The 19,124-nt window shown below is 42.1% G+C and overlaps 1 protein-coding gene, 1 long non-coding RNA gene and 2 other non-coding genes across 11 annotated transcripts; 2 read left to right on the plus strand and 2 right to left on the minus strand.

Moving 5' to 3' along the window:
- The first annotated feature begins 1,234 nt into the window (after positions 1-1,234).
- LOC110534070 (coiled-coil domain-containing protein 82) lies at positions 1,235-4,508 on the plus strand. 2 transcript variants are annotated; one of them, XM_021618721.2, is made up of 7 exons: positions 1,236-2,052; positions 2,229-2,439; positions 2,533-2,625; positions 2,722-2,846; positions 3,032-3,202; positions 3,448-3,636; positions 3,809-4,508. In XM_021618721.2, the coding sequence occupies exons 1-7, from the start codon at positions 1,528-1,530 to the stop codon at positions 3,872-3,874; spliced, it is 1,380 nt and encodes a 459-aa protein (XP_021474396.2). In that variant the 5' UTR covers positions 1,236-1,527; the 3' UTR covers positions 3,875-4,508. The 2 variants fall into 2 exon arrangements, with proteins under 2 accessions (XP_021474395.2, XP_021474396.2); XM_021618720.2 differs by having other exon boundaries at positions 1,235-2,052; positions 2,229-2,625.
- A 5,204-nt stretch (positions 4,509-9,712) lies between these two features.
- Positions 9,713-12,518, minus strand: LOC110534925. Its single transcript, XR_002475186.2, has 3 exons — positions 12,306-12,518; positions 10,224-10,324; positions 9,713-10,092 (listed from the first exon to the last, which is right to left on the minus strand). It is a non-coding gene; the product is annotated as an uncharacterized LOC110534925 (long non-coding RNA).
- A 308-nt stretch (positions 12,519-12,826) lies between these two features.
- trnac-gca lies at positions 12,827-12,898 on the plus strand. The gene has a single exon. It is a non-coding gene; the product is annotated as a tRNA-Cys (tRNA).
- Positions 12,899-12,935: 37 nt separating this feature from the next.
- Positions 12,936-18,107, minus strand: LOC110534071. 7 transcript variants are annotated; one of them, XR_005053682.1, is made up of 6 exons: positions 17,447-18,107; positions 17,191-17,312; positions 16,684-16,762; positions 15,835-15,971; positions 13,731-14,760; positions 12,936-13,569 (listed from the first exon to the last, which is right to left on the minus strand). It is a non-coding gene; the product is annotated as a protein O-glucosyltransferase 3 (transcript). The 7 variants fall into 7 exon arrangements; XR_005053681.1 differs by having other exon boundaries at positions 13,731-15,971; XR_005053680.1 differs by having other exon boundaries at positions 17,191-18,107.
- Positions 18,108-19,124: the final 1,017 nt, after the last annotated feature.

The following is a 19,124-nucleotide window of genomic DNA, read 5'->3' on the forward strand; positions in this document are numbered from 1 at the left end:
CCTCTATGACCATGACAAAGACCCAACCAAAAACACAGCTCAGTTTCCTGTCAGCAACTGTGTGAACCCCTACTTAGGCCAAATAAAAGCTCTGCCATCACAGGGCACCAAAGCGTCTGAATTCCGCCTCACCAACTCACTGAAGGTCCATACTCTGCCAATAAGCTGCCTCGCCCTGCACCCCCGCAAGTTTATTGTAGCCTCCTCCAGTGACACCAGCTCTGGAGGTTGTGGGGTATGTCTGTCGGGGAGATGAACATGACTGGAGAGGGTCATAGTGATTAGCTCTTTGGCTGCAGCTTTCACCCAAATGGTGGAACCCTGGGCCACCACCAGTGGAGACACAACAGTAAGGATCTGGGATTTCTCCCAAGGCCACAGCATCCTGACTCTGGATGGCCACACCCATGCCACGTGGTGCTGCTCCTTCCACTCATGTGGTGACTTTGTTGCCTACTGCTCAAAGGACAACACTACAAAGGTGTGGGACCTGCAAAGCTGCTGATAAAACCCTGTCTTTGTGGGAAGCCAGGATTGGACTGTGTGCACAGACCTTTTATCGCCACCAGCATTCCTGCAACAATGCCACCTTTAATGCACTGGGCGACACTGTTGCCTCCTAATAATCATACGGTGTGGTCAAACTATGGGATATGAGGAAAGTAGCAGTCATGATAACCATGGAAACTGGGCCACATCCTAGCAACCAAGTGGCCTTCCACCCATCGGGCCGGACACTGGCTATCACAAGGAATGATTGTTCAGTTAAGCTGATGGAGCTGGCATCAACTCAGGTGTCCAGTTTATTGTCCATAGTGTAATCTTTGATCACAAGGGGGAGTACTAATTATCAGCAGGGTCAGATTCTCACCTGGTCATGAAATTAATAAATGCTTAAAAATCTTTCTTGCGGATTATAAATGTCAAAAAGCCTTCTTATTGCTGACATGTGTTTTTTACATGTGCTATATTGTTTGATTATCTTATTTGTGAAGAACATTTACCACTTTTCCAGAATAAAATAGTTTTAAAAACAGATTACTAATTTATTTCTGAATTGAGGCATGCATAAATAAATAAGCTTTTAACAACATATATATATGTCTACATGATGCACATTAGCAAAACATATATATCACTAATGGACTTCAAACAAGTAGCCTAGCAGTGGGCCAAAAAAAACAACTAGTGATTTGACCGGGAGAGGCGCTATGATTTTAGAGGCCACTTTGAGTTGAGGGCGGGAGTCGAGAGCGGAAGTGGGAAGAAGCACACGACAACATCAACAAAACAAAACAAAAGGTGCACACGAGATACAATTAGATTTTTTTTTTTTTGAAGGTTCACTGTGGTTAAAGCTTGGTATAAACCCAGATTAACGTTGTTTACATATGATTGCGCGCATTTTTTTTAAAATGAGCATGTTCATCATCGCACATTAGCTAATTGCTAGCTAGCCTGCCAGTATTGCTAACGTTATTTAACGTTTAATTGGACTGTTAACTTGGCAACACTGCGTAAACAACCATGGAAAGCCTGTACAAGCGTAAAGTGTTCGCAACGTTGCGAAAAAATAAAGCTGAAGCGTCGAAGAAAAGGGCTCAAATCGGTTTGCCGTCGTCTATCCTTGATGACAGTGACGAGGAGTCCTGCGCGAGCACGACCAGCATCAGCGCTTCAGAGAGTGACTATCAGAATTCGGACAGTGGGAGCGAAAGTACACCTGCCAGTGGGGAACAGAGCCCTGCCAGCGATGGTAGCAGCTCCAGCGAAGGTAGGTCCCGTCCTCGTCGGAAGCGCGTCCTCGCAGACAGCTCCAGCGACTCTAACAGCGACGTAGGAACCAAGCCTAAAAGGAAAGTCGTTCCCAAAAAACGCGTAAAACAACAAAGCCACGATTCCGATTCGGAGGACGAGAGTGCTGCAGAAAAGGACAAAAAAGTTGCCGAAGCTAAACAGACCGCAGCTAAACGAAAGCAACGCCAGTCTAAACTCCTGGCATTATCCAAGAAGATGAAGTCCCGCGTTCCCAAACGCAGGGGCACGTTGGAGGTATCTTACCACCATATCATGTAAACGAGCATGACATAAGTGTTGATCCTTTGGGCAGAATCATTGTTGCATATACCCACAATAATCTGTCCATATATGGACTGAGGAAACATTCTTTGTTGTTGAACATTGTTTTACAACCCATGTATTGCTGTGGTTCTCTTGTAAATATCCAGGATTCAAGTGATGAAGACATGGGTAAAGTAGCTGAAGATGTTAGTGGCGATAATGATGAAGAAGAGGATACCCCCGAACTATTGCTGGGCAGCAGTGAAGAAGAGGCAGCGGATCGCAGCGACAGTCTGAAGGACTTCATAGTTGAGGATAAGACAGGGGACAAGAATGAGGAGGTGTCAGATGAAATAGCTGTTTCTCTTCCACGCCAGTGTGAGTCAGCTGACACACTTTATCATGGGTCAATATTTGCAGGTAAAAGCACAGTGTTGTATGATTCCTTTGCTTCTTTCCTCCTTTTGCTAGTCATCACTGGGTCTCAGCTCAATCACTTTCAAGTGGTCCTCAAAGCCCTTATGATCAACGTCCTGGATGAAACCTTTCTCAAGTCTCTTTATGGTAAGTGTTTTTAAACAATAGCGGTCTCAAAAACCATCACCAATCAACTGCATGATCCAAGTGTAGGGAATCTATTTGGTTGATAACTGTGAGCAGGCGGTGATCGGACAAAGCGATATGCTCAGGAGATGAAGGCGTCGCTGTTCCACTTTGATGAGCGGACAATCCTCCCTCGCCTGGAGAACCTGAAACAGCGGAGCCGCTGGACCGACCGGTACAAGGTGAAGAACCATTTCACAGAGAACTTAGACAGAAGTTTGTGTGTAGTCATTCAACGTTGGCTGCATATTCACTGATCTCATTTGTATACAGCTATTCTTGTACTTTGGCTAAGTCGTCCATTCTTATATTATGTTCAAAAACAGTATATGCAAACTGGTATGTGTTTTTGTGTGTCCACGTGCAGGAGCGTGTGGAGTGTTACCCCAAGGTCCGGCTTTTGAAGTTAGGATTGCATCAGAGTGTTTGTGAGGCATGCAAGCTCCAGAGACCATGCAGTTTCAGTGTGCGTCTCTCAGGGCAACTGTACAACCTCAACAGCCTCGAAGAGGACCAATTCATGCCCGATGACACACAGGTACTACATCTGAGAAGAAATCAACACTGTCTTTGTTTTATCCATCTCGGTCCCTAGAAGAAAGCATACAGTACATGTGACATTGGCTTCCCATAAAATCCCACTAACAAAAAGTACATCATCAAATCAAATAATTATGTATGGGACCATGCACCAATTTATCCTTTTGTGAAATGTCAGGTTTGCTGTTTGTCTGAGTGTTTTCAATGACAGGACACCTTGCATGTGTCTTTCCTAAATGGCAGGCTTTCAGTGTGGGCTCCGTTTGTGCCAGCCGAACAGAGGTGTATCATGCTCTGAAACACTTCAAGTACCACTTGTTTCAACACTGCCGGACAGTGATGGAGGAGGAGGAGAAGAATGGAGAGGAGCCAGTGAAGGAAACAGTGAAAAGGGTTTTCACAAAACTGGAGGAGAGGGGCTGGATCTCAGAGGTATGTACCCCACTTGCCCTCCATAAAATAACAGTACCATCCACATCTGTTTGTTTCAGAAAACCCTCTGATTTGTTCCCCCACGCTGTCATTTTGTGGAATAGAAATCAATACTCTCTGATTTTCCCCACTGACACTCCCTCACCACTTCACTCCCACATCTCTCTTTCAGCAATATGAGAAATTCCAGGACCATCTCAATGATGCAGACTACTTCCAGGAGGAGAAGCTAGACTGAAGGATTACGACAGACAGGATAAAGGATCCATATCTACATCCTATTATAGGCATCCATTTAACAGTTTTATGGTTTATTCTGCACATTGTTAGGGAAGAAGTATTTGATTAATATATATATATATACTGTTTATTTGACTTCAATTCAATGTTAACGTTTAAGATTAGTGAGAAGCTTTTAAAAACCATTTCCTCCTTTTGTTACCATTTAAGAAGACATCTATTACTTCTGTATTATATCAACCATTTTATATCATGCTCATAACTCTTACAGTATATAACATACGTCTGCACTAAATGTATCTGCAAAGTTTGAGCGATGATGCAGAATACTCTGGTACTGCTGTAAATCAAAGAAATGTTACTCCTGAGTTCTTTAAACTATCCTGGTTACGTTCCCTACTTAGTTGAAGCAGTGTTGTCCATCCAATAGTTAAGATAATGCCAAATGGAGTTTGCAACGACAGATGACCTCAAATGACATGAGTAATGTTCTATATTGCGGATTACACTATCTAGTGTAGAAAGATGGTACGACTCTTCTGAGTTTTGCTTCATTTCTATTAAAAAGCTTGTGTGATGCTTCATAAAAGAAATAATAAAAACTCCATTAAACAATATCTTGTCCATCAGCATATAATTGCAGTATGAAATCTGATTGTCTTTAAAGACATGCAAGAAGCCAACCAAAAGTATTAAAAAAATACAAATGAAACCACATACATGACAAATGTAACATAGTTAGGAGACATCCTTTTTCAATTCTACCGCATCTGCTGTCTTGACCTCTGAATGCTCGGCTATGAAAAGCCAACTGACATTGACTCCTGAGGTACTGACCGTTTGCCCCCTCTACAACCACTGATTATTATTTGATCCAGTTGGTCATTTATGAAGAACAATCTGGCCTTAATGGCCATGTACTCATAATCTCCACCCGGCACAGCCAGAAGAGGACTGGCCACCCCTCAGAGCCTGATTCTTCTAGGTTTCTTCCTAGATTCCTACCTTTCTAAGGAGTTTTTCCTAGCGACCGTGCTTCTGCATTGCTTGCTGTTTGGGGCTTTAGACTGGCCTACACACAATACCCCATAATGTCAAAGTGCAATTATGTACAATTTGTACAAATTAATTAAAAGTGAAAAGCTGAAATGTCTTAAGTCAATAAGTATTCAAACCCTTTGTTATGGCAAGCCTAAATAAGTTCAGGAGTAAAAATGGGCTTAACAAGTCACAATAATTTGCATGGACTCACTATGTGTGCAATAATAATGTTTAACATGATTTTTGAATGACTACCTCATCTCTGTACCCCACAAACACAATTATCTGTAAGGTCCCTCAGTCGAGCAGTGAATTTCAAACAGATTCAACCACAAAGACCCGGGTTTTCCAATGCCTCGCAAAGAATGGCACCTATTGGTAGGATGGGTACAATTTTTCTAAAGCAGACATTGAAAACAGTGGTGGTCAGTGCCATTTAAGATGAGGGAGAACAATTAATTTTTTCATGAGCATGGCCTTGTTTCTATTACAGCATATTGGATGACTGTCATTCATATTTAATTCACCCAGTTTAATGTAACAGCGATAGGTTTAGGCTACTACATGATACTCTAATTTTCCCTATACCCATCATGAGGTTGCTAAAACCTAGCCTAGGAATGGCAGTTTACAACGTAGGTGCGCACAGGTTGAGAGAAAATTTGAGGTGACAATCCCACCCTGCACACTCTTGCCTGCATCTGGCAGATTTAGTGTGTAATCATTAGTCCAACAGTTGCAAACGAGAGTTTCTATTGTACTCATTCAGGTATGTTTTATCCTCATTGTGTTCCGTTTGCTTGCGTTTAAGAAACGTTTTTCAACATAATCGGCGGAATGAATACACCCCTGATCACGTGCAAACGCAGTTCACTTTCATAGCAGCCCGTTGTATTCCTTCTCTCATCTATGTGCTCTCCTCCTCTCACATTGTCCCTTCGTATGTGGACTTCAATGCACAACACATCAGCTGTATGTGACCAACAGCTGTATTTGACCAAAAACCTTTCAAAGCTAAACTGCTACACACAGCCTACATCATTGTCACCCTATATAAGTAACGTCATAGTCAGCATAGCTAATAGAACTAAGCTGTTAGTAAACCCGCTACAATCATGCAGTAACTTTACAGTGTACAGTCAGTAAGCAGTTACACCGCTGGCAAAACATTTGTAAAACCAAAAGCTTACCTTGACTTGGAAGAGTTCCAGTGTTGTGATGGAAAGTCATAGCCAGCATGCTGACGTAACATCCCTCTGTTTGAGCAGCGTGTTTCAGTAGGCTAAACTAGCTAAGTAAAGTGAAACTGGAAGTTTAAAAAATAATGAAATCTCTCTCTATTTCTCTCTTGCTTCGCCTTCATTTTGGAATAAATTTGTTAAACTGTTCAACTACTGTGTTTCTCTCTCTTTGAGTCAACTACTCACCACATTTCCTGCACTGCAGTGCTAGCTGTAGCTTATGCTCTCAGTACTAAATACATTTTCTGATTGTTTGATTGGGTGGACAACATGACAGTACATTCTGCAAGAGCTCTGGTAGGTTGGAGGGCGTCCTCCGGAAGTTGTCATAATTACTGTGTAAGTCTATGGAAGGGGGTGAGAACCATGAGCCTCTTAGGTTTTGATTTGAAGTCAATGTACCCAGAGGAAAGCTAGCATTCCTCCAGCTACACCATGGTGCTACCCTACAGTGCTGTTGAGGCTACTGTAGACCTTTTCAAAATAGAGTGTTTAATCAATTAGTTGGTGACGTGATTATATTTAGTATAGGTTAATCTAAAAATTATAACTTTAATGTTTTACCATTTTTATGAAATTCCCTGAGGATGATCCTCCCCTTCCTCCTCTGAGGAGCCTCCACTGATTGAATATCCTTTTGAGCAAATTACACTTTGGATGGGTATCAATACATCCAGTCAATACAAAGATACAAGCGTCCTTCCTATCTCAGTTGCCAGAGAGGAAGGAAACCGCTCAGGGATTTCACCATGAAGCCAATGTTGACTTTAAAACGGTTACAGAGTTTAATGGCGGTGACAGGAGAAAACTGAGAATGGATCAACAACATTGTAGTTACTCCACAATACTAACCTAATTGACAGATACAACACATTACGTAGTACCACTGCATATTTTCATACATAGTGGTTGCTGCATCATGTTATGGGTATACTTGCAATAATTAAGGACGGGGGAGTTTTTCTGAAAAAATTAAACGGATTGGAGCTAAGCACGGGCAAACCCCTAGACAAAAATCTGGTTCACTCTGCTTTTCACCAGACACTGGGAGATGAATGAACCTTTCAGCAGGACAATAATCTAAAACACAAGGCCAAATGTACACTGGATTTGGTTACCAAGAAGACAGTGAATGTTCCTGAGTGGCAGAGTTACAGTTTTGACTTATATCTGCATACAAATCTATGGCAAGACCTGAAAATGGTTGTAAAGCAATTTGACAGAGCTTGAAGAATTTTGAAAATAATAATGGCAAATGTTGCACAATCCAGGTGTGGAAAGCTCTTAGAGATTTACCCAGAAAGACTATAATCCCTGCCAAAGGTGATTCTAACATGTATTGAGTCAGGGGGTTAAATACATATCTAATCAAATCAAACTTTATTTGTCACATGCACCGAGTACAAGTGTAGACTTTACCGTGAAATGCTTACTTTACAAGCCCTTAACCAACAGTGCAGTTCAAGAAGAAGAAAATCTTTACCCAGTAGACTAAAATAAAAAGTAACACAACAATACATAACAATAACGAAGCTACAGTGGGGCAAAAAAGTATTTAGTCAGCCACCAATTGTGGAAGTTCTCCCACTTAAAAAGATGAGAGGCCTGTAATTTTCATCATAGGTACACTTCAACTATGACAGACAAAATGCAAAAAAGAAATCCAGAAAATCACATTGTAGGATTATTAATGAATTTATTTGCAAATTATGGTGGAAAATAAGTATTTGGTCATATACAAACCAGCAAGATTTCTGGCTCTCACAGACCTGTAACTTCTTCTTTAAGAGGCTCCTCTGTCCTCCACTCGTTACCTGTATTAATGGCACCTGTTTGAACTTGTTATCAGTATAAAAGACACCTGTCCACAACCTCAAACAGTCACACTCCAAACTCCACTATGGCCAAGACCAAAGAGCTGTCAAAGGACACCAGAAACAAAATTGTAGACCTGCACCAGGCTGGGAAGACTGAATCTGCAATAGGTAAGCAGCTTGGTTTGAAGAAATCAACTGTGGGAGCAATTATTAGGAAATGGATGACATACAAGACCACTGATAATCTCCCTCGATCTGGGGCTCCACGCAAGATCTCACCCCGTGGGGTCAAAATGATCACAAGAACGGTGAGCAAAAATCCCAGAACCACACGGGGGGACCTAGTGAATGACCTGCAGAGAGCTGGGACCAAAGTAACAAAGCCTACCATCAGTAACACACTACGCCGCCAGGGACTCAAATCCTGCAGTGCCAGACATGTCCCCCTGCTTAAGCCAGTACATGTCCAGGCCCGTCTGAAGTTTGCTAGAGAGCAATTGGATGATCCAGAAGAAGATTGGGAGAATGTCTTATGGTCAGATGAAACCAAAATATAACTTTTTGGTAAAACCTCAAGTCGTGTTTGGAGGACAAAGAATGCAGAGTTGCATCCAAAGAACACCATACCTACTGTGAAGCATGGGGGTGGAAACATCATGCTTTGGGGCTGTTTTTCTAAAAAAGGGACCAGGACGACTGATCCGTGTAAAGGAAAGAATGAATGGGGCCATGTATCGTGAGATTTTGAGTGAAAACCTCCTTCCATCAGCAAGGGCATTGAAGATGAAACGTGGCTGGGTCTTTCAGCATGACAATGATCCCAAACACACCGCCCGGGCAATGAAGGAGTGGCTTCGTAAGAAGCATTTCAAGGTCCTGGAGTGGCCTAGCCAGTCTCCAGATCTCAACCCCATAGAAAATCTTTGGAGGGAGTTGAAAGTCCGTGTTGCCCAACAGCCCCAAAACATCACTGCTCTAGAGGAGATCTGCATGGAGGAATGGGCCAAATACCAGCAAGTGTGTGAAAAACTTGTGAAGACTTACAGAAAACGTTTGACCTCTGTCATTGCCAACAAAGGGTATATAACAAAGTATTGAGATAAACTTTTGTTATTGACCAAATACTTATTTTCCACCATAATTTGCAAATAAATTCATTAAAAATCCTACAATGTGATTTTCTGGATTTTCTTTTCTCATTTTGTCTGTCATAGTTGAAGTGTACCTATGATGAAAATTACAGGCCTCTCTCATCTTTTTAGGTGGGAGAACTTGCACAATTGGTGGCTGACTAAATACTTTTTTGTCCCACTGTATATACAGGGGGCACCGGTACCGAGTCCGTGTGCGGGGGTACAGGCGATTTGAGGTCATCTGTACATGTAGGTGGGGGAGAAGTGACTATGCATAGGTAACAAACAAACAGCGAGTAGCAGTAGAGTACAAAGGGGGGGTCAATGTAAATTGTCCAGTGGCGATTTTATGAATTGTTCAGCAGTCTTATGGCTTGGGGGTAGAAGCTGTTGAGGGGCCTTTTGGTCCTAGACTTGGCGCTCTGGTACCGCTTGCCGTGCGTTAGCAGAGAAAACAGTCTATAACTTGGTTGACTGGAGTCTCTGACAATTTTATGGGCTTTCCTCTGACACGCCTATTATATAGGTCCTTGATGGCAGGAAGCTTGGCCCCAGTGATGTACTGGGCCATTCGCACTACCCTCTGTAGCGCCTTACGGTCAGACGCCAAGCAGCTCTCAATGGTGCAGCTGTATAATCTTTTGAGAATCTGGGGACCCATGCCAATGATCCACATCTAATCTAGATATATAAGCATTTAAAAATATATATTTTTAGTTTCTTCCACTTTTACATTACAGAGTATGTTGTGTGGGTCCTTGACAAAAAATGACAATTAAATCAATTTTAATCCCACTTTGTAACAACTAAATGTGAAAAAATGCAAGGGGTGTGAATACTTTCTGAAGGCACTGTATGTGTGTTTGTGAGTAGGTAGGGCCAGTGTGGGTAGGGCACCGGCCCATTTTAAACCAGCAAGTCTAATTTTTCTCTAAGAGCTCCAGTGGATAACTGGGGAGCTGCTCATTCCTCACGCTGGAAAACCTGTGGGTACAGTAACACAAGACATATCGTGTTTATCACTGGGTGTCAGTAAATGGGCTTTTGGCCAATACTTTTTTAATTGGCATCAGTAAAAAGGTGTCCCCTGAATATGTGTTTTGGCTGACACTCACCTGCTTCGGAGCGTGTCCTGGACACCATAAGGTCCCGCTTGGGGACATAGACCTGTGACTGGAACAATGTCCTTTAGTTGTGCATATAGTTCACGACAATTCTGCAATACAGAGAAGACACCAGGCTGTAGAAAATGTACTTCAATGTAGTTGCCTCTGAGTGCTGATTAGGTTACCTTGCTAGTTAATTAGTTATGGTATAGAAAAATAACCCAAGATCTGTGTTGTGTTTAGAGGCAACCTGCACCTCTCTACTGTACAGGCTCCATTCCTTTCATATGTAGAGAAGGAGCTCAATGAATTTCTCAATTTCTCCATCTTTGGGGAGCAGATAAGGAAAGTCCCGTTACAATCAAATACACTGATAACTAAACTCAGCAAAAAAAGAAATGTCCTCTCACAGTCAACTGCATTTATTTTCAGCAAATTTAACATGTGTAAATATTTGTATGACATAAGATTCAAACACTGAGACATAAACTGAACAAATTCCACAGACATGTGACTAACAGAAATGGAATAATGTGTCCCTGAACAAAGGGGGGGGGGATCAAAATCAAAAGTAACAGTCAGTATCTGTTATGTACTGCAGTGCATCTTCTCCTCATGGACTGCACCATATTTGCCAATTCTTGCTGTGAGATGTTACCCAACTCTTCCACCAAGACACCTGCAAGTTCCAAGACATTTCTGGGGGGAATGGCCCTAGCCCTCACCCTCCGATCCAACAGGTCCCAGACGTGAGGTCCGGGCTCTTCGCAGGCCATGGCAGAACACTGACATTCCTGTCTTACAGGAAATCACACACAGAACGAGCAGTATGGCTGGTGGCATTGTCATGCTGGAGGGTCATGTCAGGATGAGCCTGCAGGAAGGGTACCACATGAGGGAGGAGGATGTCTTCCCTGTAACGCACAACGTTGAGATTGCCTGCAATGACAACAAGCTCAGTCCGATGATGCTGTGACACACCGCCCCAGACCATGACAGACCCTCCACCTCCAAATTGATCCCGCTCCAGAGTACAGGCCTCGGTGGAACGCTCATTCCTTCGACGATTAACGCGAATCCGACCATCACCCCTGGTGAGACAAAACCGCGTCTCGTCAGTGAAGAGCACTTTTTTTTCCTGTCTGTTTCAGCGACGGTGGGTTTGTGCCAATAGGCAACATTGTTGCCGGTGATGTCTGGTGAGGACCTACCTTACAACAGGTCTACAAGCCCTCAGTCCAGCCTCTCTCAGCCTATTGCGGACAGTCTGAGCACTGATGGAGGGATTGTGCATTCCTGGTGTAACTCGGGCCGTTGTTGTTGCCATCCTGTACCTGTCCCGCAGGTGTGATGTTCGGATGTACCGATCCTGTGCAGGTGTTGTTACACGTGGTCTGCCACTGTGAGGACGATCAGCTGTCCATCCTGTCTCCCTGTCTTAGGCATCTCACAGTACGGACATTGCAATTTATTGCCCTGGCCACATCTGCAGTCCTCATGCCTCCTTGCAGCATGCCTAAGGCACGTTCAGGCATGATGAGCAGGGACCCTGGGCATCTTTCTTTTGGTGTTTTTCAGTCAGTAGAAAGGCCTGTTTAATGTCCTACGTTTTCATAACTGTGACCTTAATTGCCTACCGTCTGTAAGCTGTTTGTGTCTTAACGACCGTTCCATATGTGCATGTTCATGGTTCATTGAACAAGCATGGAAAACAGTGTTTAAACCTTTTACAATGAAGATCTATGAAGTTATTTGGATTTTTACGAATTATCTTTGAAAGACAGGGTCCTGAAAAAGGGACGTTTATGTATGTATGTATGGACCTATCCCATTTAAATAGATGGCAACATTTAGCTAGCTGGCTGTAAGCCCCCTTGTGTTCTCGAGAGATAGTACGGACCAAACAAAGCGCGCTTGAGTTAGCTGCTAACGTTAGTTGTGGAACATTTAATTAACCTTTATTTAACTAGGCTAGTCAGTTAACAACAAAATCTTATTTACAATGACGGCCTACCCCGGCCAACGCTAGGCCAATTGTGCGACGCCATGGGACTCCCAATCACGGCCGGATGTTATTAACAGTTAACTTACCTAGATAGCTAACTGCAACAATTGTCGTTGACCTCTCAAAATGGGGTAAATATGTAACTTTTTTTGTATAGTAATATGCTATATGGCACTGGGTTCGAATAATTGTAAATAACAACGCTAGCAAACTACTTGAAATTACGCACCATGATTACCACTAATTATCACAGTTGCAAAATTGGCCATATTGTAAAAAGGCTGCTGCTATTCATTTAATAGCGCTGGCTGGCTAACGTTACAGTACTTCCGGTCATGGTGCCAAGGCTCTGAGTCGCTAGCTTCAACCAAAATGTCTCTACTATCTGTGCTACTACTAGCTTCCTGCTAGATAGCTACTTGGTTTATGGTTTGTCTCTTAACTGTAGCTGTTGACTACAGCTAAAACCAAAGTACGTTGTCTAGGAAATCTAATCACAAGCAGTCGAAAGTGAAGTAAATATTAATATTACAATCAAAAGATTTTCATTGCTGAACTGTGACGCAGATAGCTATATATTGTAAAACTGTCCCTTTAATGAACAGACGGGGGTATAGCTCAGTGGTAGAGCATTTGACTGCAGATCAAGAGGTCCCCGGTTCAAATCCGGGTGCCCCCTCTTTTTTGTTTTATGGAACGACATTTCTGGTCGTCAATCAATGTTTCAATAACATTTTATTTTTTTCACAACAGTACCGTCGAAGAAAATAGGTCGTTTAATTGCACAATCAGAGTGGATTTAGTTAGAAGAGTCCAAAAAGAAACCAATCAATATGGCAACAACACATTTATTATATTGTAACCATCCAATGTATATTTTTAAAGTTATGGTAGTGAATAACAAACAAAGGACATGATCATCTTGGTCAATAAAAGGTTAACACAACATCAACAGCAATCATTTATACAAATGTAATAATGGTGACCATCAATGATCATACAATTACACAAAATGCAGTATGAAATATCACTCAGGTCAGTGAAAACAGATGCTTCTGCATAATGGTCTTGTCAATAAAACAGTCATATTCCAGGCCCAGTAAAGTGAGCTGTGACAAGGTCTGTCTGGCTCAAACCACATTTTATATTTGATCGCCTATATGAGTGTTAGTACATCCACTAAGCAGTCCTGGTCACACAGTACTTCTTCATTGCATAGAATCTCCATCAACAAGCAAGCAGAAGTCCAAGGCACTTTCTGTATTGAAATAGCTAGTGTCTCTTCCTTTTCTTTTCAGTGTTGATCAGAGTTCATCCTTCTGGTTGGTTGGTCTGACGCTCAGAGTACATCTGTTATGGAAAGAGACAACTTTCCTAGCTGGGTTTCTTTTTCTCACACACAGTACAGTATCAGAGTTGACAATGCAGTAAAAGTATCAAGGAGAATGACAGTACCTTAATTTATCTGAACTGCTTTAGCATTGGCATGCATAGCAAATAAAGACAATTACCTGTAGCACACTGTAATAGTAACAGTAGAATCTGTTAGTTGTACGAGGTGTCGTACAATCGTCTGGCCTGCTTTGCTAACGCTTGTGCTTCATCATCATTCCCCTGTAGGGAAAATAAAGAAATCCATATCTTAATCAAATATCCACAAAAACCTGGCTAGATCCTATTCATTACAACATGCATTTGCATTTCAAGTATCCCAAAATGTACATGGTAGCAAATATATATTGACACAAACATTGGCACTCTTTCTCTTTCATACTATTGCCCACTCAATCTTTTGGATGAGGTCAGAGACTCCTCTTCACAGGGATGTAGTGGGTGCCTGGCTTCTTCAGGTGGGTGTAGAAGTGATTTGGTGAATTCTGCTTCAGCACCAGGCTGTTTCCCAGCATCAGCTAAGGGAACCTGTAAGGAGCCACTGTGCCCTTAACATTCACCTGATACTTATACTGTAAATGGGAAAGGGCCGTATATTACGCCACGGTGTGAAAGTTTAGAATTCCCTTTTATTTTATATTATTGTGGCTACCAATTTTTTATTTTGGGAACCTGCTGGCTTTGGTTGGAATGTTCAGAATGTTCCCCCACCTTAAATAAGTCAAAGAATCCAGCAAGATTTGTTTTGCCCAGATCCCTCCCCCTTTTCTTGGACAGAGTGACCATGTGTAGGCACTCTTCACGACTGTCCCGGCCAAAGAATAAGGCCTGTTCTGTTTTGTTGGACCTAGAGGCCAAGGAAACAGAGTAATGTGCATATGAGTAATGAGGTGTAAGTAAGCAGAATTAGCTCAAGGGAGAATGTAAGAAGTAATGTGTCTTACCTGTGTTGCCCTGGACTGACAGCAGGTCACTGGAAATGTCACTGGGTCTCCAGGGTGGAGTGAGTGTTGCCATAGGTGGGGAGGATGGTGTCTGTGGACCCGCACCAGGAGATGATTGGAACAGCCCCAGGAATGTCATCTGCTTCCTTGTTTCCATTGGCCAGTCTCCCACATTGATGTAAAATTCCACATCAGGAAGCCTCACCTCATATTGAAAATATATTATTATGTGAATTTCTGGTGAGGGGCAAATAAGTACCATCGGACAGTTAAGAAAGGACCATGATCATACTTATTGATGAAAGGACAGAGACCAGCACACACAAACTCACCTATAAATAATAGTGAACACATACAATGACACAAAAAAGACAAAGCAACGTTTTACCTTCCTACATGGTGAGAGGAACGTTTCATCAGAGAACTAATAAAATTAAGGTTACTTTTATTTATTTTTTGAAAACATTATCTTGAAGTCAATGCATTTTCCCAGGGAACAGCGATTACAGCATAGTGAATGAGACCTCCTCTGTTGGAGAACCGACAGGGGACCTCCTGTAGGAGGCGCTGCAGGTCAATGGAGGGGAAGGCACTGAAGTCTGAACAAATATTTATATTGACTATGTCCGTCCTAGCTCGCTCATTAATGTCAATCGAAATTACTGATGGCCTCTTATCTACTCGCCCCCCCCCCACCTTATGCCATAGTTTGTACATCTCAATTGTCAGTAAAAAACACATTTGTTTAAGCAAATCAGCCATATCAGCTATGTTTTTTTTAAAGGCAGTAAATGAGCCTGAATTAGGGTTGCCAACTTTCTCACTACCAAATAAGGGACAAAAGGTGGCCTGCCAGTGCACGGTCACACGGCAGTGTGGGTATGGTGCTATGGGAATGAATGAACAGTGTATATTCATAGTCTTATTCAATTGGAATGGCAAAAGGCATTATGAGTTATGCGAGTTGGGCAATTAGCTTTCAGAATGCGATTGTTGTCACTGCTCAATAACTGGTAAACGGAGTGATGTATTCCACATTTGACATTGGCATTATCTGCTGCATAGGCTGTGAAGTGTCTAATATCAAGTTCATGATTTTCCAGACAGTTCATCAGAGCTTGATGTATGCCATTTGCAGTTTCATCACTGTCTTCATAAAAGTCAAGTAACTTGAACTGCACTCCATCAGACACAGAGAAATATCTCACGCACGCCGGAAACATTTTTCTATTTCCCTTGTTTGAGGCATCACTGGCAACTGAAAAATACACAGGCTCACCTTCCGTAGGAGGCAGAACATCATTTTCCGCAGTAGACGATATTGCTAGCACCTTTAGCTAGCGTGGCCTTCTTGTGCATTTCTGTGGATGCATGCTGAGTTTGGTCACTCTCCCCGCCATGGCCAATTGAGAATTCCTGACAACATAAAGTACAGAAAGCTTTCGTCGGAGTCACCACTGACAGCCTTAACCCCCACGTCTTGTTTGCTTCCCATTGTTTGTTGTAGCTGCAGTCTTTTCTTTTTTGCATGTTTATCCATATTTCCATGATATGCCAAACCGACCGAACTACAACAGAAATTACTTTGCAGGAATCGCATTTACGCTATACTGTGATTGGATGAATATACAGGACAAGGGAGATCACGTATGGGACAAACCAATTCAGCCCAATTTAAGGGACATCCCAGCTAATACAGGACAGTTGGCAACCCTAGGCTGAATGAACTGTTTCGCTGCCAGACAAGGCTCCGCTGATTGCCAGGTGTAGCAGTGGTAAGATGTTAGGACTGCTGTTGGGACAGCTTTATATAGGCCCTGTATGTCACTGTTATAGTGCAATTAATGTATTGTTTAGTGTCGTGTAGTGGCTTTGCTGGCATACATATAAAACAAATGCGGGGGCACCGAGATTTACATGCTAAAATCACAACTGCGCCCTGAGCAGTCACAGTACTCATGATAGGCTGACATAAAACCAACAGGATGCAGCATCACGTGGAATCAGTGCGAATAAATAACAGATCAACATACTGCCATCTATATTATTCAAACAGGCAGACTTAGATGATGAGTTAACTGATATTTTCTCTCAAGCGATCACACAGATCTGCCAATGCAGACGGTACCTCATCAGAAAGGAACCATCGCCTCTGTCCAGGGGAAGGTGGGTGTGGATGCGGACATGCTGCTTCTGAACGAGTCTACCTGCATGTAAAAGAGGAGATCAAAAGTAGTTAAATCACCTCGATTATAGGAACAAGAACATAACTGTAGGGACAATTGGTAATGTTCAGCCCACAAATATTAGGCTCTATAGGGGAATAAAGGGCTGCCCAATCATGGACATTGTTTAAGACGTTAAGAGTTCGATTTTGTGCATCAATAAAGCATAGGCTACAGTAACAAAAACAAGTAGTTTATCTGATGACAAACTCCCCATTGTATGAGATCTCAATTGATCTTGGGGTGAAATGCCTTCAAAGGGATGGGTTACTAAACAGTTTCCCCAAAGATAACTTTAGTAAGGGCCTGACCAGCGGATGAAGAAATGAAATTCATGAAATAATTGACATAGACAAAGAGCCTCATCCTCTCTGCGTTAGACAAATATTAATGTTATCACAGACACTTACCTGGAGAGAGGTTTTCCCCAGCTGAGTTGACAGCCTGGATCGAACGGGCAAAACGACTTTAGGGTCTAGCCCTGGACCCCAAACAAGACATTTTCAGGTCTGACTTCACTAGCTTGACAAAACTGAAAGTTACAAGTAAATAATATTACAACTATACAAACTAACGGAAATACGCTCAGTATAGGGTTGAGTAGATTATATTTAAGAGTCATAGTTAGCTCCTTTCTAAAAGTAGAGAGACGAGGTAGCTACCTACCTAATATTTATTCTTAGGGTACCAATTTAGCATGCAGCATCTCATCTTCAGAAGGGGGTGAATTTGTGATTTGGCCCAATGCATGGACTTGTGTGTATTGAGGAAGTTTGATGAAATACACACAGGAAAAACTATCTGTTTACAGAGACCAAATATTGATGGTATAATACAGGAGAATGCCGGATATTACTCCCTTTTAATTTTACCAGACGTCACTTCTTTTCCTTCTTTCAGGGTCCGTGTTAATCGGAATCCTAGGGATGTCCCCACCCCCATTGAAGTTGAAAGTTAACATTTGTATAAGGGTTACGCAATGACAAACCAAGTTAGACCGCTACATGTCGTTTCCAATGGGAACAAATGAGTCATAGTGGACAGAGCCAAGCACGAGCTAGCGAGATCCTATTGGAAACGTTCTAGCATTAGCTTGGTAAAGTTACCTAGCTAACACCAATACAACCAGCCTGAAAACAAAGACCAGTAGAAACTGCAGTCATTTTCATCATTCTTAGCAATTATTTAGGAATCCTTGTGAGTAAGTATTAGCTAGCATGTTCTTCGCTTATTTAAATTGAACTTCAGTTAGCTAGCCAACTACTTAACCCTCTAGCCCAAAGCTAACGTTATAAGCAGTCAGCTAGCTTCATCTGGCTAGTGAGCCTCGACCTGACCGGTTAATGTGTTGTGAAGCTAGCCACAATAAGGATTAGGCACAATCGTGGAATTTGCTGTTAGCCTTCAAAATAAAAGTACCTCTTTAAAAGTGATGCAGAAGGTTACAGTTGGTGGAATCATGCCATATTTAGACTAGATAATGTTAAACAAGGTTGGAATGTGAAATGGCGTATCAGTCTACTCGGTGACACCCACAGAACACAACTGTGAAGAGTTTACGCAAACATTAGGGTTGTAGCTCTTATCGCGGCACTGTGACTGTGTGAAATCACCTCCCCAGTCAGCCTATTGTGGGTATTGACATTCATATTGCACTGTACAGCTTTACCGAAGGATTGGGGATCAATGAAATGGGGTATCAGTCTACTCAATACCCAATATATTTTTCCCAACGCCCTCCTCCGTGTTATCAGACTCCAAAACATCCACTCAGTATTGTTTTCCCTCGGGAATAATGTTCAATACACATAGTAGGTTGACAATAAATGTGGCTCAATTCAGTTGTTTCAGAGTCTCGTGATAAGAGCTACGATGCTACTATTCTCTGGGTGTTACTGAGTAGACTGATACCCCATGTCATTGATCCACAATCCATAGGTAAGGCTGTGCAGTGAAATAAGTAGGCCCCAAATGCAATTCTAAGGTCTAATACATCCAGTGTGATTTCAACATATTTTTGTCAAATTAACTAATTGTTGTATTTTGTTGATTTTATATAACAACATTCCAACCTCGTTTATTATGATCTATTCAATTATGGCATAATTCTATTATTTGTGGTCATTTGCATCACTGTCAATGACATACTTTTATTAACCGCAAAGTCCACTATTGTGACTAATCCTTATTGTGGCTAGCTTCACATAGATGGGTCCGAACACCATTAATCAAATTAGAACTGTTTTATAAATTAAGGTTATTTTAGATGACACCTAACTATTAGCTACTGAAAGAGATTATGTCGTTTTGCACCGTTTTTGGGAAGAACATTGTTTGCATCCAT

The sequence above is a fragment of the Oncorhynchus mykiss genome, chromosome 10, assembly GCF_013265735.2.
Source record: "Oncorhynchus mykiss isolate Arlee chromosome 10, USDA_OmykA_1.1, whole genome shotgun sequence".
NCBI lineage: Eukaryota > Metazoa > Chordata > Actinopteri > Salmoniformes > Salmonidae > Oncorhynchus > Oncorhynchus mykiss.